Source organism: Megascapheus bottae, chromosome 1 (genome assembly GCF_031878675.1).
Source record: "Megascapheus bottae isolate mThoBot1 chromosome 1, mThoBot2.hap1, whole genome shotgun sequence".
NCBI classification, from domain to species: domain Eukaryota; kingdom Metazoa; phylum Chordata; class Mammalia; order Rodentia; family Geomyidae; genus Megascapheus; species Megascapheus bottae.
In genome coordinates this window covers 73411310-73432356 of record NC_143509.1, presented here as the reverse complement: position 1 = coordinate 73432356, position 21047 = coordinate 73411310, and the positions used below count along the sequence as shown (strand labels likewise).

The following is a 21047-nucleotide window of genomic DNA, read 5'->3' as shown; positions in this document are numbered from 1 at the left end:
CTTCTGAGGGCTTTCACTTTGGCTTACAGGCCTTCTTGCTGTGTCCTCGCATGCTTTCATGCTTGTTGTCTCCTCCTGGCATTGCTCACTCTACCTACATGTCTTCCTTTCGTAAGGATACTAGTAATATTGGATGGTGGGTCACTGCCAAGGTCTCACTCTACCTCAATCACCCCTGGAGAGGATAAATCTGAGATACTGGGAATCAGAACTTCAACATATAAATTTGGGAGGGATTATGAATTAATTAGTATTTAGCTTTAATTTCCTGGCCTTTCGTGTTGTGCACTCACAGGGGTTTCGCCTGTCTTTTTAATCGGAAGCTCCTCTTTCCAGAACTGAGTCATCTCCGTTACTAGCACAGGGCCCGCGTGGCGTGGGCGCCCAAGCATGAATGAATGAGTGGACGCATTTGTAGAACGAAGCAGGGAAAGGGTATGTTCAGGGATCTGACTATCGGAATGACAGTGACCCAAAAAGCAATGGCAAACGTGGACGGACGCTCGCTTCTTCACCCGCCTTCTCAAAAAGAAAATAAATAAATAAATAACATGCAAATCCAGAGTGGCAGACTACGCCCCGCCCTCCGGCCAGAGACGGGAACTATTCGCTGTCAGGAACACCGGAAGTGCCGGTCACGCCCCGCGCATGCGTACACTCGGCTCGGCACCTACTTCCTGCTCCTGGTCATCCAGCGAGGAAGCCGGAGGCCTTGGCCGGCTTCAGCCGGTCCGTTCCAGCCACCTCGCCTGACGCCGCTGCGCATGCGCTTTGGACGGGCCCGCTCTCATTGGGGCGGGGCGGAAGGACTTTTTTTCTTCTCTCTCTTCTTCCCGCCCCTCTTCTTCCCCCACCTGCCACGTACGGGGCCCGTGCTGTCGCTAGGCTTGGTGGCTCCGTGCGATTGGCCGGGGCCTGCATGAGCTTTGGAGCTGGTGAGGCGTCCGCGGAACGGAACCGAGCCGGCGCCCTGACCACAGCCTCCCCGCGACGTCCCGAGTTCAGAGGCGGCGGCGGCCTCGCGTCGCCGGGGTCAGCGGAGACCCTTGAGGAGGCGGCGGCCTCTGCAAGCTGGTGAGGCCGCCGGGGCCCGGACCAACCCCTCGGAGGAGGCCGGGCGGAGAGGGGTGGCGCTTCGAGGGGCGCCCTGCGCCGGGAGGGTGGGCTGGGGTGGCGGCTTTAGGGGAAGGGGCGGGGGCGGGGAGGTCGGCCGGGGCCTCGCGTGGGGGGGGAGGGGCAGGAGGAGGAGCGGGGGGAGGCCGCTCCCCGCCGGGTCCTGGACGCGGGGTCCCCCTGTCCTGGTGGAGTGAGTCTTCGGGATCACCAAGTGTCCTGGCCCCGGTTCTGTCTGACCCTGAAGGGATGGATTGCAGCCGGGGGAGAGGAGGAACTTGGGGAGGCCTGTAATTGTCGGACCCTGGCCTTGGAGGGATTGGGGGGCGGGTGGGTTGAGAAAGGTAGCCCTGGTGGGATCCAGTTGATTGGGGTCACCGGAGAGGACGGAAGCGTTCCCTTTGGTTAAGTTAGTGCGTAATCAAAGGCCTCGACCGCCCCAACTCAAGTCATCTCGTCGTCGATGATTGCTAACCTTGAAGAGTTTACTTCTGTGAGCACTGTATTAAATACCATAGGTGCAGAATCCTGTCCCAGGTCTGACAAGAACCCCTAGAGATCTCGATTCTGTTCCACATTTTGCTTTGATAAAAGCGAGCCTCGCAGACCAGCAGTGTAAATCTGTATCTTGATACTGTCTCTGCCTCAGGTCAGGCAGAGTTTTGAGGCCACCTGCGTTCTTTTAAAGCTTTGGCTTTAGGATTTCTTGAAGGAAACTACCACGCCAGGAGGTGCCCAAGCAGCTGCCCGTGCATCTGGTTAGAGTTTTTCCCTGAGGTTGAGTGGAGCTAGAGTTTCCTCTACACAGCTGGGATGGTAGTGCAAATGACAGTCTTTGGGCATGCCAGTCAGTGTATTCCCAATACTCAGGGAATTGTTCTGGTTGGAAAGTGTCTAAGTGAGTGGTTGAGTCACTTCTGGACTTCGAAGGGAGTATGTAGGGCAGGGGCTAGGTGGAAAAAAATGTCTAGGAATTACTTGTCCATACTGATGTCTGCCTCGAAGGAGAGGGTCCGAATTAACACAAGTGGTTGGATGTTTTCCCTAAGAGTGAAAATGTATTACATAGTTTTGTGATGCTTGTGTATTTGGTAGATGATGACACAAACTGGAGGCAGCCTTATGAAAGAACAAAGAACACAGAAATGGAATCTACTGGTAGACATGGCAGAGAACCGGAGAATTTTAAGTTTTCAGGCCTATTAGAACAGAGAACCCCAACTTCACCAAAAGAACATATCAGCTATATGCCAAATATGCAGAGCAAGTGCATTTGATGCTGGAACTTTCTCATTTATTATGTTCATTAATGTAAGCTAACCAGAAAATGGTGAAGTCGAGAATATTCACTTAAGGAATGGTTAGATGAAAGAATCAGCAGAATTTACATGAGGAATATTAGAACATTTATTTGAATGTAATATTTGCAAAGAGATTAGTTCATAAAAATATTGCCAATATTTGAAGAGTTGGGAGGCAAATGAGTGCTTTTACACATGCATAAGGATAGAAGGATTGTGGAGAAGTGTGCTGATGTTGGTGACGTAAAAATTTAAGAGGAAGAAATCGAGATTCTTGTAGTCCAAGTGGGAGGTTGAAATCAAAATGTTCGCTGTAGGAGGTTGTAGGGAACGTAAACAGACCCAAGAAGAATCTTTGCTTGGGGCAGGACAACTGTAATGGTAAGGAAATGCTCAGTGATCACAGATTAACCTTCAGGAATTACTTGGTGTTCAAAAGAAACATTAACACTTTTTTTATGTCCTAAGTATATTCACTATTTTGTAGTCATAATTTTTTTTTGTTTTGTTTTGTTGTGGGACTTGAACTCTGAGCCTGGGTGTTGACCCTGCTATTCAGCTCAAGGCTACCACCCTATCCCTTTAGCCACAGCATCACTTCCAGTTTTCTGGTGGTTAACTGGACATGAGAGTCTTATGGACTTTAGTGCCTGGGCTGGCTTTGAATCCTGATCCTCAGATCTCAGCCTTCTGAGTAGCTAGGATTATAGGTGTGAGCCACCACACCCAAGTGTGATAATTTTAAAATTTATTATATCTTATTTTCTGTTATTTGTCAGTCATGAGACTTGAACTGGACCTGGGTGCTGTCCTTGGGCTCTTCAGCCCAAGGCTAGTGCTTTACTGCTTTGACCAGTGGTTAATTGGAGATAAGAGTCACACTAACTTTTGTGCCAGGCTAGCTTTGAACTATGATCCTCCAATCTCAGCTTCCTGAGTAGCTAGGATTACAGACGTGAGCCACCAGCACCTGGTTTGTAGTGATAATTTAAATTAGTACAGACCATAGATAGTATTTTGAATTTAAGATTGTAGGCATTATAGTATAACCATACTGAATACGTAGAAATAAGAGGAAGTTACAACTTGAGAATGGAAAAATCAGTAGCAAACTAATCTTTCGTGACTACATTTGGTACTGTTTATTTCATAAAATGTGCAGTGCAATCTTATATACTCATTCTGATTAAGATGGGATAGATTGGGATAATAATGGAATTATGTAGTGGATAGCCTTGCTAGAAAAATTTAGAGGATAACTCATTTGTCTTTACAAATCCCCAAGTAGGAAATAAGTGTATGTATTTATAAGAATTTATTTATTTATTTATTTATTTTTGCCAGTCATGGGCTTGAGCTCAGGGCCTGAGCACTGTCCTTGGACTTTCTCAAGGTTAGAGCTCTACCACTTGAGCCTCAGCAACACTTCAGGCTTTTTTTTTCTATGTATGTGGTACCGAGGAATCGAACCCAGGTCTTCATGCATGCTAGGCAAGCACTTTAACCACTAGGCCAAACTCCCGGCCCCTATAAGAATTTATTTTACAGAGAAAAACATGAAGCTCCCTTTTTATGTTCATGAATGTTTTTCAGGGTTACAGGCTGAGAATTTTGAAGCTAGTATTTTTTTGAATGTCTTTCAGCTCTGTTAGGTATTTTTCTAGGCTATGGGGATACAGCAATTAAAACATCTCTTTCTAGTGGAAAAGATGATAAAAATAATGTTTTAATATTGATAATGTTAAATGTCATAAGAAAATTACCATCTTTTTAGATGGTGGCAAGAGAGCCATTTTAAATTAGATAAGGAAGACCTCTGAGAAAATGACATTAAGGATCTGAATCATGTGAAGTGTATGAAAAGAGTTCAAGGCAAAGACAAGGGCAAAGCTTTGAATTGGAAGAACTTTAGACATTGCTGTACCAAGGAGGACAAGGAAAAGAAATAGAGATGAAGTTAAATACTGGCCTTGGGCTACAGGCTAGATCATGAGCTTGTAGGTTTAGCTTTATGGGATTCTATTGGAGGGTTTTGACCACAGTGACATTAGATTGTCTTTAAGTGGATAACTCTGATAATGTTTAGACTATCAAAAGTGAGCCAAGGTGAAAAGCAGGCAGACCAGTTAAGTGTTTTGCAATAATTTAGATAAATGGGTCAAGTTGATAGCAGTGAAAATACTGAGTTGGTTGGATTCTGAGATATATTTTAAGTAACAGCTACTAGATTTTCTGGCAGTTAAGGTGTAACATGTCAGAAAAAGGGAGGAGTCAAACCTTTTTGTTTTGAGTACATAGTTATTATTAATAAGGGCAAAACTTGGAGCGGAAGGTTTAGGGGCACAAACATCAGGAATTTGTTTTGAGACAAGTCAGAAGTCTACATAGTAATGAGATACAGTTATGTATTGGTAAAATAATAGTATACTATTACTATATTCATAACAGGTTACCTCCAGACTGTTTCAAATATGGTAATAGTGGGGCAGTGACTTTTGAAGCCTATGATTTCTTTAAAAAAGAATATTATGTCTCCTTTCAACTTTTAGCATGTTTTATATTTTAATCATTGAAACTTTTACCAGTTTTTTCCCAGAGTTGTGCAAATAGATCGTCCTGGAGGCCACCATGAACGGACAGTTGGACCTAAGTGGAAAGCTAATTATCAAAGCTCAACTTGGGGAAGATATTCGACGAATTCCCATTCACAATGAAGATATTACTTATGATGAATTAGTGCTAATGATGCAAAGAGTTTTCAGAGGAAAACTTCTCAGTAATGATGAAGTTACAATAAAGTATAAAGATGAAGGTAAGAAAACATTTTGTTTTTATTATTTGTTTTGTTTTTAGGTATTGAGTTTTGAACCAGGCCTTGAGTTTGATAGGTCAGTGTTTATACCATCTGTCTATACCACCAGCTCTTTTTCATGCTGGCTATTTATGGGATTGGTCTCATTTCTGCCTGTCCTGTGATGTGATCCTTCTATTTTATGGTATGGATTCATTCATGGCAAGGATGATAGGTTTGTTTTAACATCCCAGTCTTTCATGGAGATGGAGTCTAGGGAGTTTTTCTGCCTTGGCTGGCTGAAATCCTGATTCTTATCTCAGCTTCCCTTGTACTAGGATCAGGTACATGCCGTTGTGCCAAGCTACTATTTTTTTTTTTCCTCCGTCCTGGGATTTGAATTCTGAGAGCCTGAGCACTGCCCCTGAGCTTTCTCAAGGCTAGAGCTCTACCACCTGAGCCACAGCACCACTTCTGCCTTTTTCTATGTATGTGATACTGAGGAATCAAATCTGGGTCTTCGTGCATGCTATACAAGCACTCTGCCACTGGGCCAAACCCCTGGCCCCAAGCTACTATTCAGAAAGGGTTTTTATACTTTCCTGACTATTCTTTCCTCAAGCCATGATCCTCCTGATCTCACCTCCCTATTAATTTGTATTAGAGAGGTCAGTCCTTAATGTTTGATATGAATATGCTGTGTTCTTTTGCCCATTATTAATTGGTTGTCTCTTCATCCCAGCCTTCATGGTCAGGGGCCACTTTTATATTGCTTTTAATTTGTCCTTGCCTTAAACTTAGCTTATCTCATACCGACTTTGTCCTTGCTCCCTTTTTTTTGATTAAGGATCAGAAAATAAATGTTGTAATTGTGTGGATCACATAAGCCCCTGCTTCATCACAGTTTGTTCTTTTCACAACCTTTTAAAAACATAAAGTCCATTTTCACTCCTAGCTCTGTAAAAACAGGGACCAGCCCATTGTATAGTTTTATAGATCCTTAGCTTTGGGCTATGTTCACTGCTGAATTTTTCCTCCATATCTAGCTTCCACATCATATTTCTTTTTCATACTATTTTAAAAAATGTTGTAGATCCTATGTACGTATTTGTTTCTGTAGCGTGCATTGCACTCTGGAGAAGAGGCTCAGGCTAAAATTCTGCTGTCAGAAGAACTTTGTTTCTGGTACAGGATTCAGGAAAAGAAAAATTGTTTGAAACTTATTTATATTTCTACTTTCTTAAAAGTGTACTTGAGTGGAATCCTTGAGAACTGAACATTAGACATGTATGTTACAAGGAAGTGGGTATAGTTAGAAGAAAAAAACAGTAGGAAGTACTCAGTTATGGCTTGTGCTGGTTTTGTTCAAAATGAAACCTGCCTCGTCAGTTTTAGAATGAGTGTAGCATAAGTTTATTGAGGCTTCAGGTTGGCCTCCCTAGGGCAAAACTCACCCAGTTGTTTGAAAGTAAAGTACCCTGCAGCGGCCCCTGACCGACTTGTCTGTAGCAGCCTTTCTCTTTTCATTTTCTCTGGGGAGCATTTTTTTCCCCTAGCCTTTTGAAAGTTTTGAATCATGCAATTGATATGCTAATTGTACTATTCTTTGTCCCTGGGTTCTTGAGGATTTCAGTGTTCAGTATGCACTATTTTCTATATATGTATAAATATTTCTCCAAGGAGGGTTGATAATTTTCATTTTAGTATCAAAATGGTCAGTGACATGAAACAATACACTGTTTACTTTCATTAAAGCACTTAGGCAAAACCTATTTTAAGCCTGAGTTATTGTTTTATGCTCTATAAGAGTAATAAGCACAATTGATTTAGTACAAATAGATCTTTCCTAAATGGCCTTCAGTGTTTAAAGTTTTGTAGGAGAGTGTAATGATGTTCAACAATTTACATTGCTGTTTTAAAGTTTATGTGTGCCTTATTTTACTGTTGTTACAAATTGGAAACATTTTTTAAATTTTTTTTATTCCAGATGGAGATCTTATAACAATTTTTGATAGTTCTGACCTTTCCTTTGCAATTCAATGTAGTAGGATACTAAAACTGACATTATTTGGTAAGTGGAAATTTTCCTAATAAATTTGTTGTTTGGTTTATTATTACGTTTTTTGGACTTTTGTCCCTTTGAGAGTTAAGTGATAAAATATTTTAAAGGGTCTTCATTTTCATTTGACTAGGTTTTAAATTATTTAATGATTTATTTATTTTTTGCCAGTCCTGGGGCGTGAACTCAGGGCCTGAGTGCTGTCCTTGTGTTTTCTCAAGACTATTGCCAGAGCACCACTTCTGGGTACTGTGGAATCGAACCTGGATCTTTGCATGCTAGGCAGCGCTCTACCACTAGGCCAAACTTCCAACCCACCTAACAATTTATTTTAAGAAAATGATAAAAATAAGAATAGTTAAGATTATTTTTCAGATAAGGTGTAACTTAGCCATAAGAATTTTTGGGCTGTTTGTGAGAAATTAATGTAGAAAAGTAAAAGTGTTTTTAAATTCTACATCTAATTTGTTACCCTAAACAGTAATATATGTCACTTATGTCAATGTATTATTAGGTTAAAAATGATTACAGGTTAAAACTACCTTTGTGTTTTCTTGGAGTTTGTAATTGCCCTTTTATATATGCTTTTACTTACTCTCACAGCTTTATCTATAAGCCTGATACTTTATATATTACTTTTTTGTTTTTGGTTGGTTGTAGGATTGAAATCTGGGGTTTGGGTGCTTTCCCTGAGCTCTTCAACTCAAAGCTTCTATCCTACCTCTTGAGCCACACCACTGCTTCTGGTTTTCTGGTAGTTAATTGAAGATGAGTCTCACAGACTTTAGTGCCTGGGCTGGCTTTGAACCGCAATGCTCAGATCCAGCCTCCTGAGTAGCTAGGATTACAGGTGTGAGCCACAGCACCTGGCTTTATATTACTTTTTAGAGTAAAGACTAAAGATGGTCTTTAGTATAGAATAAAGATTGAGCATGCTGGAAGTAGATTTTCTTCATAAGAACACATACGACTTTTCAGTCTTTTAGAACTTTTCTTAAATCCAATAAAGTTACTAAATAGAGTGTTTAATAAACATGGTAGAAATGATTATAAAATGTAGCATATCCAAGCACTAGTGGCTCACACCTTTAATCCTAGCTACATGCTTAAAGGCAGAGATCTGATCGTCACAGTTCAAAGCCAACACTGGTCAGGTAAGTCCACAAGACTCATTTCCAGTTAGTCACCAGAAAATAGGAAATGGAGCTGTGACTCAAAAGTGGTAGAGAGCTGTTCAAAACCATTTAGTTACAGCACCTAGGTCCTAAGTTCAAGTCCCATGAACAACAAAAAAAAAGTGGCATAATTATGTGAAAATGTATACTTCATTTGGAAGTGTACATCTCTCTTCCCCTCTCCCCCTCTTCTCCATCTCCCCCTTCCCCCCCTCTTCCCTCTCTCTCTTCCCTCTCTCCCCCCCCTTCTCTCCTCTTCTCTTTCCCTCTTCTCTTCTCTCCCTCTTTCCCTCTTTCCCCCTCTCCCCCTCTCCCCCTCTTCTCCTCTCCTCCTCTCCTCCCTTTCTCCCTTCTTTTTTTTTAACCAGTCTTGGGGCTTGAACTCAGGGACTAGACACTCTACTTGAGCTTTCTCAAGGCGAGTACTCTACCATTGGGTCACAGCACTGTTTGCAGCTTTTCCTGTGTACCAAGAACTCAAACCTAGTGCTTTATGCATGCTAGGTAAGCACTCTACTCCTAGGCCAAACTCTCAGCCTATGAAGGTCTCTGAAGTTAAAGCAAATTATTTTTCTTTCAGTTAATGGCCAACCAAGACCCCTTGAATCAAGCCAGGTGAAATACCTTCGTCGAGAGCTGATTGAACTTCGAAATAAAGTAAATCGCTTGTTGGATAGCTTGGAGCCACCTGGAGAACCAGGACCATCTACCAGTATTCCTGATAATGGTAAACACTAAGTTAGTTCAGTTTTGGATGGTTCATTGTCCTTACTTTTTTTTTTTTTTTTTTGCATATATTGCTTTCCATGTGTGAGTGTGTGTGTGTGTGTGTGTGTGTGTGTGTTTGAACTCAATACCTTATACTCTCAATATCTTATGCTCTCAACAGTGAATTTTCTTGCTCCAAACTGGAGCTGTTTATTTTACTGATTAATTGGAGATGAAATTTTGAGAACTTTTCTGCTAAGGCTGCTCTTTAACATTGACTGTCTGAGTCTCAGCCTCTTTACTGGATAGGATTATCACCACCTTGTTTTTAACATACCAGATAATATTTGTGTACATGTAAATTTATGTCTTGTATTATTAGGCTTTGCGGAGTATAGATAAAATTGAAAGTTTTTGCTTATTCCTTTAATGTTACAGATGCTGTGGATGGTAGGGAAGAAAAGTCTGCAGCTTCCGATTCTTCAGGAAAACAGTCTACTCAAGTTATGGCAGCAAGTATGTCAGCTTTTGATCCTTTGAAAAACCAAGATGAAATCAATAAGAATGTCATGTCAGCGTTTGGCTTAACAGATGATCAGGCTTCAGGTAAGGTAGTCCCTACTTCCTTTTCATCTTTTGCTGCCTTGTTTTCTTCCCTTCTTTCTCTATTGAAAAATAACTTGGATATTATGAAGTTTGCAAATCTTAAGGGGATTTCTTATGTATATTCACCTATATCAAACATTGACTAAATCCACGATTGCTGATTCAGTAATCAGCAGAGAGTTTTCTTTTTGTTCTTTCCCAGTCAGGTATACCCTCTTCCTAAAGAAGAGGTTTGCTTTAAGTAAACTTATTAGAAGAAATGTAAATTTTTTTAAAAAATATAAATTTTATAATATTCAAATTTGTTGCAGGATTTATGTTAAACTTGCTATGTTTTATTTTCTTGTAGAAATTAAAAAGTAAACATGTTTCTGTTCAGATTGCTTTAGTAAAGAAGGCTTTTAATGTTGAGACTTTGTGGGGTTTTTATATGAAATAACAAGAAGACAAAATGATTAAGTTGGAAACATTAAATGTAATGCATACTAGACTGCATTTATATTACTTGTGATTTACATTACTTGAAGGCCATTTTTTTCTAGTGTAGGGAGTTCTGAAGCTGAGCAGTGAATCCTGGAAAAGGTTTGAGAGCTTTGAACACTGCCTCAGCTGCACTGGGAATGCTGAGAGCTGGCCCTTGGGAGGGTTGAAACAGACAGTTCTGGAAAGGGTGAAGAGCCTTTCCTTAGACTAGCAGCTTGTGCTGAGGACCTTGTAGGCTGGACAAAAGACCTTCACAGCTTAACCTTGGACAAGATAAGTGGTATCATGTCTGAACTTTCCCTGGACATCAGTCTTCTATCTCAAAAGAATAAAGGAACAAGTGTCTCTCATAAACTGTCTTAGCTCTCATTGTAACATTGGTGTAGATACTTTATGTTTTACGTGTATCCATGGTAACTCAAATAAGCTAGTTTGTGGGAACTCAGGGCCTCTAGCCTCTCTCATCTCTTCTCTTTCTTTGCTTTCTCTAATGTTCTTCAGCATGGAATGACTCATTGCCTTGGGTTGCAGTTAGCAACATTCTAGTTGATTTATAACGAGGAAAACTATATACATAGACAACAGCAAGGGCAGGGAATGTGGCTGGAAGTGGTGCTGTGGCATCCGTGGTAGAGCACTAGCCTGGAGGAAGCTCAAGGACAATGTCCAGGCACTCAGTTCAAGCCACAGGACTGGCAGTAAATAAAGAAATTAGAAGGGGTGAAGTATTGAAAAGATAAGCTGAGTAGTATTAACTAATAATTTATGTTATTTTAGGGAAGAAAGAGAAAGCAAAAGATACTTTTGGAATAATAGTATAGTGTCTTTTGTAGGAGGAATATGTAAGTGTCTCTGTGTAGGGGTGAAATGATAGTAGACAATTATTTTCTTCTTTTTTTTTTTTTGCCAGTCCTGGGCTTGAGCTCAGGGCCTGAGCACTGTCCTTGGACTTTCTCAAGGCGAGAGCTCTACTACTTGAGCCTCAGCACCACTTCCGGCTTTTTTCTATGTATGTGGTACCGAGGAATCGAACCTGGGTCTCCATGCATGCTAGGCAAGCACTTTAACCACTAGGCCAAACTCCCGGCCCCAATTATTTTATTCTTAATTTTTTTTTTTTTTTCCAGTCCTGGGCTTGAGCTTAGGGCCTGAGCACTGTCCTTGGACTTTCTCAGGGCTAGAGCTCTACCACTTGAGCCTCAGCACCACTTCCGGCTTTTTTCTATGTATGTAGTACCAAGGAATCGAACCCGGGTCTTCATGCATGCTAGGCAAGCACTTTAACCACTAGGCCAAACTCCCGGCCCCTTCTTAATTGTTTTTTATCCTGCATTACCATTGCTGTGATATAGATTAGGTTCTTATTTAGTTCCTCATGGGCTTCTGTTACTGTGATAAATACCTGAAAAAAATCAGTTGAAAAGGGAAGAGGGTTTTTTTGCCTCATGGCTTCAGTATATAGTCATGTGGATTCTGCTCAGTGCTTGGCCTTGAGGCAAGGAAGAAAATGATTGTGGCAGGGGTATCATGGAAAAGGAGGTGGCTGCTCACCTCATGGTTGTCAGGAAGCAAAACTTGCCTACGAACCATAGGCAACCCTAGGATGTGAGGCCCCATGGATCTGACAAAAAGAATGCGGAGTAAAGGCCCCCTCCTAAAGGTTCTATTACCTCTCAACCCCATCAGATTAGGAGTTTTTCCATGCATTAATCCATTGCCACTTCCTGGAAGCCTACCACCATGGGCTTGTTCTAAACTGTAATGGTAGTTTCTGAGAGAATGTACTGATGGAGGCAATAAAGGATTGTTGTCAAGAAATGAGTCTGCTAATAAATAGCAAGTACTTAACATGCAGCCATTTAATTTTTTTCCCATAAAGTCATTTTTACAAGCATTTTCTGTAACCTACCTTTTTTTTTTTCTCCCCAGTCCTGGGGTTTGAACTCAGGCCTGGGCACTGCTGTTTTTGGACACTTTTTGCTCAGGGCTAGTGCTCTGTCACTTGAGCCACAGCGTCACTTTTGGCTTTTCCTGTGTATGTGCTACTGAGGAATTGAACCCAAGTCATTGTGCATGCTAGGCGAGCACTCTACCACTAAGCTACACTCCCAGCCCCTCTGTAACCTATCTTCAATACATTCAGTAACCTTGTGAAGTACAAACAATTGTATTCTGCAGATGAGCAACCTGAGGCACAGAAGGAGATGAAGAGTATGCCCAGAGTTAGTGCTCATATTGTTAGCACTAGGATTCAAACAGAAGTAATTTGAATCTAAAACTTGTACATTTTTTTTAAACAAAAATAAAGGAGAATGACCTTTGTTTAGAATATGCTTGACTGCCATAGTATTGGAATTGTGGAAGATTTTCTTATTCACTCCTTTGATCATTATCCTGAAAGAATTTGTGGCTGCATGTATAAAATTAGTGTGCCAGGCTTTATGAAACTAACAAAAAAAAAATCACATGTATGACCAAAAGAACTCAATTTAAGGTGGAAAGAAGAGGTTGTTTAGAAATAGTAAATAGAAGTTTTGAGTCCTAATGGAAATCAGATACCTAGAAATTGGTGGTGTAATACTTTATTATAACTGGATTTTAAGGAATGTCTTATTTTTAAATATATGTTGGAGGGAAGAGTGATAAATGAAATAGAGGCCAAAAATTGTTAAATTGTGGGATTAGGGATAGCAAAGTAGGTAACATTGGACAGGAATATTAGCACCGAGTTTTGGTCTCTTCTAGAGGTAGATTAATACTCCTGATTTAGCATTCTACATATGACAATGAAGCATTTCCAGTTGTAACTTTGGGTTCTTGAGACTGGACTGAAGGAGAAAATAAAGTGTGTTGATTAAATGTAAATGGTCACATTTGTTCTAGTGATCTGGACTTTAAATTAGTCTTTATTTGAGCTTACTGAGGAATGATCTTCAATAAAGTACTAAATTGATCATCTAGGACCCCCCAGTGCTCCCACTGAAGACCGTTCAGGGACGCCTGACAGCATTGCTTCCTCCTCCTCTGCGGCTCACCCATCGGGAGTTCAGCCTCAGCAGCCTCCGTACACAGCAGCTCAGGCACAAGCAGGTCAGACTGAAGGTAAAGTAGAGCTGTGTGTGGGAAGGCGTGTGTGCTTAACTCACCCACCAGGAGTTGAGCCTCAGCAGCCTGCACACACCGCAGCTCAGATACAAGTCAGACTGCCAGTAGAAGAGGTCTGAGCTGTGTGTGGGAAGGTGTTTCTTGAAGCATTATTGGGAATGGAATTCTCTTGTATATGTAGCATTGATATGAAAACAGTTGTGAAAGATTTTGATTTACTGAGCTACGATTGGGTAGTATAGAAATGGAACACAGTTGGGTGATTGGAAAAAAAAAAAAACAACCTTAGAAATTATTTAAGAAAGTACAGATAACACTAAAGGATCGATCAGTAAGAATTCAAGTGAAATTATGAAAAACAATTTCAGTTCTACAATTCATTTTGCAGAATACTTAGATAATATTTTGTCTCCCACCTCTGAAACTGCATTACTATTTTTATGATTGGGAAAGGTTTTAAAATAGAGATAAACATAATTTTAGTAGCAAGTTTTATGTTCTTAAGCAACGTGACTTTAATGGACAACGGCAGAACATTTTAAGTCAAATTTTCTTCTCACCGGACAAAGTGGCTCATTTAATCCTAGCTTCTCAGGAGGCTAAGATCTGAGGTTCAAGATTCGAAGCCAACCAGGGCACTAAAGTCTGTGAGACTCTTATCTCCAATTAACCACTAGAAAATTGAAAGTGGCGCTGAGGCTCCAGGGGTAAGGTGGTAGCCTTGAGTTGAAGAGCTCAGGGACAGTGCCCAGGCCCAGAGTTTGAGCCCCACGACTGACTCCAAAAAATAAAAATAAAAAAATAAAATCTCAAAGTGCCGTGAGTGTGGATAAACTTAGTCCCTAGGTTTTTACTGAAAAATGTGGAAATTGAACTCTAGATTTGAAAGCCCAGTATTTAAACTCGGTATAGGGGCATTGCTGTGTCTAAAGTAAGGTAAGGAACCACGAGCTTAGGACATAACCTGAGGTACCTCATAAAAACTCTTGGATTTCTGCAGAACATGACTGAGGAATTACTGGTCTCTTGCATTCTCTGCTGGTGTTCCAATGTTATTTCTGTGACATGCCATGCATATTAGCATCTTTAAAATAGCTAACACCAGGTGGTGCTCTAACTTTGTATGAAAGATCAAGTTGGTAGTATGATAAATTTTCAGCACCAGAGACAAGACAGAGTAAAATAAAAAGCCTCTATAGCCTATATTCAGTGACTACTTTTAGAATATAATCTTAACTAATTTTGTGGTGATGCTGTCATAGTTGCTTGAATGAACATGAGTCATTAGAGATCAGTACACACCCCCACACACAAGTGAAATTTGGATAGATAGAAATAAACCTCTGAAACTTCTAGCTCTGAGAGTGATAGTTTTCAAGATGGGTTTGTAGTAGTTCAAGAAAATAGACCAAATCAAGTTGTTTTCTGAGGGTATATCCTTTGGAGTCACTGATGGCAGTGATACAGGGCTTTATAACGTCACACATTTTGATGATAGCTAATCAGACATTTAAAGGCTAACAAACTGTGTAGAGCTTTTCTGTGTGGTTGCTTTTTTTTTTTTTTTGGCAAGCACTGTAGCTCCTATCCCTGAGCTCCTTTGCTCAAGGCTAGTGCTCTAGTACTTGTGTCACAGTTCTACTTCTGGCTCTTTGTGGTTAATTGGGTATAAGAGTCTCACAGGCATTTCCTGCCTCTACCGGCTTCAAACTGGAATCCTTATAACTTAGCTTTATGAGGGACTAGGATTATAGGCATGAGGCACCAGCACCTGGCTTGTGTGGTGTGACTTAGTGGATTCCTGTACTTGGATGGAGAGCGAGTATAAATCCTTGAAAATATTTTATTGTGCCAGATGGAACCCACCTACTTCCTTGTAATTTACTTTTTAGGTCAGATGTACCAACAATACCAACAGCAGCAGGCTGGCTATGCTGCACAGCAGCCCCAGGCCCCACCCCAGCCCCCTCAGCAGTACGGGATTCAGTATTCAGGTGAGTGAGCAGGTGTGGAAAGGGTTTCTTCTTAAGTATTTGATTTACAGTATTTACCTTCTTACAGTAGGCATCATTGACAAGGAGAAATGACATTTGTTTTCTTTATATTTAACTTGCATCAATGTTTATTGTAAATTAACATTTCAGTTTTTCAGTAGGCAAATAAGACATAATTATAGTAGATAATTAATTCTGAATAACATAAAAATCTTCAATGTAAAGCTGCCCAGTAACATGATCTACTCAACTGCTTGGATGACTTAGTACTGAGAAAAATAGAAGATTTTTCCATCATTTACATATAACACCATTCCATTGTCCTCAGTAATTAAGAGTTCTCTCTCCCATAAAAAAGTGATCTTAATAAATTAAACTACTTAGATGTTCCCAATCTCTTGACAATATGTGGGAGTACCAACAGTAGGCCATACATTAAAATTATTTAAGATGTCTTTTAGGGCAACTGAGAACATGAAATTTTGTTGTTTTTAATACGATTTCCTAAGTGTCTTGTTTTTGTCTTACCACTTGTCTACTAGAGATTGTCTACATTTAAATATTATAATCTATTTAAAATAGTTGTCTATAATTCAAGTAATACATTTGTTTAGGGTTTGTATCCATCTTTTGTCTTTTAGTCATATCAAAGTTTTAGTTATTTTACTTTTTTGAATGTTTTTATTTTTACGTTGTTATATAAAGATATTTGCCATTTACCGAATCAGTTTATAAATACAGTACGTCTTGGTCAGTGTCACCCCTTTCAACGTTCTCACCCTGGCCCCTTCCAACACACTCCTTCCCCTACTTCCCTTAATTTTAGGTGATATAATTATTTGCCTTTTAACAAAGCAGTTTATGTGTATAATGCATGCAGATATCAACTCTGACATCACTTCAGCATCTTCACCCCAAAAATAATCTGTAGAAGTTGAATTTTAGTCAAATTCTACTTCATTAAGTTTTTTGTTCTTAGCAGGAGTAGGAGTCATTAATTCATAGCCGACAGTCCAAATCTACCCTACTACCTTTTTTGTGAATAAAATTTACTAGGACACTTGTCATTCCTTTTATTTCTGTTTTGTGTTGCCACTTTGGCACTTGAATGGCAGAATTGAGAGTTACAGAAGTAGTGTGGTACATTTTTCTTTGTAGAAAAGTAGCAAACCTAACCCTCTAATAAAGACATTTTCAACTCTCGAACATAGACTATAAAATTCTGTCATCGATTAAGAGTTTGACATACTTTAACGTGTCACAATTTTGTTGGGAGTTCATTTCGTGTGAAGTGACTTTTAACCCATGGTTGCTAAATTTATCATTATGTTTTATAAAACAGATGGAGCTGGGCACAGGTGGCTCATGCCTATAATCCTAGCTACTCAGGAGGCAGAGACCTGAGGATCTTAGATTATTTGGGGAAGAGTAATATTTAGTAAGTAGGCTACCAGTCTTGGAGAGATTTAGTTATCATCTTACCTACTTCAGTCCTCACTGTCTTTCAGAATTTACCTAAGGAGATTATTGGTGCTCAGGTCCCATAGATTTTATTTCATTTGATTGGGAATTTGTTTTTTTGTTTATATGCTAAGACTTCATGTCTCTTGTTTAGCTACTTGTCCAAGAAAACTCTTTTCTGCTTGATTCAAGATAGAGGCTCTCATATCTTGGCCCTGGCTTGCTTCAAACAGCATTACTAATTTCAGCTAGATTTATAGTTGTGCACTCCTGGTGTCTGGCCCCTTTGATATGTTCAAACCATCATAGGTCATGTAAGCTAGGGTTGGGGACTATTGATCTGTCCCACTCATTTTAAAATGAGGTAGATGGATTTCAAAGAGGTATTGAACTCTCACAGGACATGTAGCCATTAAGTCTTGTGGAGAGACAAGCTGGGCCACCACCCAGCTCTTTCTATGTATCATTTGCATTTCCAGTCTAGACTGGTATTTTAAGCTTTATGTAGGCTGCTTATTAATATTAAAAGTTTTCTGTTTCTTGCAGTGTTTGATATGCTTCACCAGAGTCAACTCATTTATTTTTTCAATGATAGATAATAATGGGGGACTAATAAATACAATAGAAACATTGCCACATTGTGATCAAATGAGACAGCATCTTCAACTCTTAGGGTTATTGTGTCTTCTGAGCAATAATTAAGGACTTGTGTCCTGATTCCACTAAAAAGACACTTTAGATTTCAATTTCCAGGGTGAAAAGACAGTTTGCATTTTCTTTATTTTCCTCTCAATGGACACATTTTCAGTATAAAGCTGAGCCCATGTTTAAATGTATATATAATATATATATGTGTGTGTGTGTGTGTATGTATATCTATATATATGGTAAAACATAAAGTTTAAAAGATTTGTGTAGAAGGCTGGAATTTTTTGGCATTCAAAATTGTATGATTAAATAATATTTGTTCAGTGTTTTGGTATTTCCATAAGTAAAATACTTGGATAGTTGACTTGTTAATAACTAAACTAGTTCTTAATATTTTAGTCAAGGTCTTTACTCTGAGTAAAATTCAGTTCCCAAATTACATCTTTGTAATTATGATCCACCAGTCCTATTTTGGAGAGGTAGATTAATAACTAGATTCTCTGCTCTGAGTGGTGTTGGTGGTAGGTAATATTGGACTATATTTGACGCTGTTGGTTTGCCAGTTTTCCCTCTGACTTTTTCTAGTTTTGTTCATAGACCATGTCATAAAGGTTTCTTTCATGAGTAAATTTTGAACCCAGGTTCAAGGTGAGTTCAGAATATACTCGAATTCATTCAATCCTTTTTATTTTTCAATGCAGGGTTGTACATATTTTAATAATTGTCTTATGTATCTGGTATTTAATGCTGACAGGATTCCAGTCAATGGAGAGGTTTCATTGCAAGTAGCTGCAGGTGTGTTTCATGGTAGAGATAAAGTTTTCAGTGAGCAGATTTTATTTAAAAAGAGCATTTATTTAAAAAGACATTTATATCCAAGTTAATAATGAATAGAGATGTTGATTTTTGTGGCAAAATATGGGGGTTTTTTTGTGTGTGTTATATTGTGTTAGTCAAAATTTTGAGTTGTAAAGGCAAAATCATCAGATACCAGGCCAGAACAAAAAGATGCTACGAACTGTGAAAATGGTACTTAATATTTATACTTAAATGATTTAGATGTTATAAAACTAATAATCCTTAAAGCATTGCATTGGTATATATGTACTTGAATTGTTTTATTTAAAAGTATAAAGATAAGTGGACCATTTTCTTCTCAATAGATGGTTATTTTAAAAAATTAGGGCCGGGGAGCCGGGAGTTTGGCCTAGTGGTTAAAGTGCTTGCCTAGCATGCATGAAGGACCCGGGTTCGATTCCTCGGTACCACATACATAGAAAAAAAGCCGGAAGTGGTGCTGAGGCTCAAGTGGTAGAGCTCTAGCCTTGAGAAAGTCCAAGGACAGTGGTCAGGCCCTGAGCTCAAGCCCACGACTGGCAAAAAAAAAAAAAAAAAAATCAGGGCTGGGAATTTGGCGTAGTGGTAGAGTGCTTGCCTAGTATGCACAAAGACCCGGATTCAATTCCTCAGCACCATATACATAAAAATGCCAAAAGTGGTCCTGTGGCTGATGTGGTAGAGCTCTAGCCTTGAGGAAAGCCCAAGGACAGTGCTCGGGCCCTGAGTTCAAGCCCCAGGAACAGACAAAAAAAAAATTACTTGTTTTCTGCAATATCTTTTTATTTGGTGCTGTTGAATAGACGTCTCTTCAGAAATCTGGTGACTAGAGCTTTTATATTTTTGTTCTTCTTAGAGAGAGTTATTAGCATTGAGCAGCTAGTGTATGGTAGAAATTATACTAGAACAGGAATTGGCTTTCAAGAGTTATATACTCAAAGCAGTTATAATGAAAATCTAAATATATAGTGATTTCAGCTTAAGATTGAGGTATTCAGAATTATCTAGGGGGCCAAGAGTGTGGCCTACTGGTGGAGTATTGGCCTACTGCATGAAGTCCTGGGTTCAATTCCTCTGTACCACATACACAGAAAAAGCCAGAAGTGGTGCTGTGACTCAAATGGTAGAGTACTAGCCTTGAGACAAAGCTCAAGGACAGTACCCAGGGCCTGAGTTCAAGCCCCAGAATGGCTTAAAAAAAATCCTAAAAGATGCCTCATTAATGACTTCTTTGTCTTGAAATCTTTTATGTTGGAATCTACAACCTATAATATAAGCATTTGTGACCTGTTGCTCAATTTTTAAACACTTTTGGTCCATAGCAGTAAGGCTAATTCTCTGGAAGGAGAAACAAGACAAATACATGATCTGTTTTGCCTTTTCAGCTAGTTACAGTCAGCAGACTGGACCTCAACAACCTCAGCAATTCCAAGGATATGCCCAACAACCAGCTTCTCAGGCACCGGCACCTGCCTATTCTGGTCAGCCACAACTGCCTGCACAAGCACCACAGCAGTACCAGGCGAGCGGTTACCCTCCACAAACTTACACTACCCAAACAGCTCAGCCTGCTAACTATACAGTGGCCCCTGCTTCTCAGCCTGGAATGGCTCCTAGCCAGCCAGGGGCTTACCAGCCAAGACCAGGTTTCACCACACCTCCTGGGAGTACCATGACCCCTCCTCCAAGTGGGCCCAACCCTTACGCTCGTAATCGTCTGCCCTTCGGGCAGGGCTATACCCAGCCTGGACCTGGTTATCGATAAGAAGGTTCAGCCACACTGATGAATATAGCTGATAGCTAATTGCCTCCCAAAAGACTCCAATACTATTTTATTTTGATTTGTATTGAAGTTCACAAATTTAAAAAGCAGAGCATTTTTTATGATATCATTGTTGCTGTTAATTGAAAGTATAATTTGCTAGAACACGAAGAAAGACCAAAATGAAAATTGTTTCCGTCCCTGCTTAAAAATGTAGCAATTTCCTAGTTATTTTTGGAACACTACTCTTAAATGTATGTGAAGTGATTGGCTTTCTAGCTTCTTGTCCAGAGAATATTAAAATGCTAGGTTGAGGTTTACCATCTTGGCTTTTTACTAATAACGTGATGTACTAAAGTAGAGTTTTTTGAAAAGATGACTAGACATTATGTATAAAATGTAACATTGATAGGCTAATAAAGGTGATTGAATCCATTAGTTGTCTTTTGATATTTTATATTCAAAGAGAAGTAGTGTTTTACAGAAATTTTTATTGGTATTTGCTCTTAAAATGAGGTAGACACATTTTAATTTGCACATTTTTTGGTCATGGGGCTTGAATTCTGTGCCTGGGCACTGTCCCTCTGTCCCTGAGCTCTTTAACTCAAGGCTACCACCCTACTCCTTGAGCCTCATTCCCACTTCCCATTTTCTAATGAATAACTGGAGATAAGAGTCTCTCGTTCTTTAGTACTGGGGCTGGCTTTGAACCATGATCCTAAGGATCTCAGCCTCCTGAGTAGGATTTACAGGCGTGAGCCATCATGCCTAGCTGCAGATTTCTTTACAGAGAAACCGTACCATTTAGTCCTGAGTTTGTGATTTTCTTTTCTTATAGAAATAAAGGTATATTTTCATACTACCTAACAGAAATAAAAGGCTCAACTCTTAAAAAAAAAAAACCAAGCACATTTCTTTATTGCAGAGTTTATACTTGTTTGAAAAATACAACATACAGCATTGATAAAACAGCATGTTGAAAGGTAAGCACAGGGAAAGGTTCT

General features: G+C 39.7%; 1 protein-coding gene across 2 annotated transcripts; it reads left to right on the top strand.

Moving 5' to 3' along the window:
* The first annotated feature begins 869 nt into the window (after positions 1-869).
* Tfg (trafficking from ER to golgi regulator) lies at positions 870-20478 on the top strand. Of its 2 annotated transcripts, none has more exons than XM_090347227.1 (8): positions 870-1074; positions 5000-5226; positions 7193-7276; positions 9020-9166; positions 9586-9753; positions 13198-13326; positions 15234-15335; positions 19667-20478. In XM_090347227.1, the coding sequence occupies exons 2-8, from the start codon at positions 5043-5045 to the stop codon at positions 20044-20046; spliced, it is 1194 nt and encodes a 397-aa protein (XP_090203353.1). In that variant the 5' UTR covers positions 870-1074; positions 5000-5042; the 3' UTR covers positions 20047-20478. The 2 variants fall into 2 exon arrangements, with proteins under 2 accessions (XP_090203353.1, XP_090203345.1); XM_090347219.1 differs by having other exon boundaries at positions 13198-13338.
* The last annotated feature ends 569 nt before the right edge of the window (positions 20479-21047 follow it).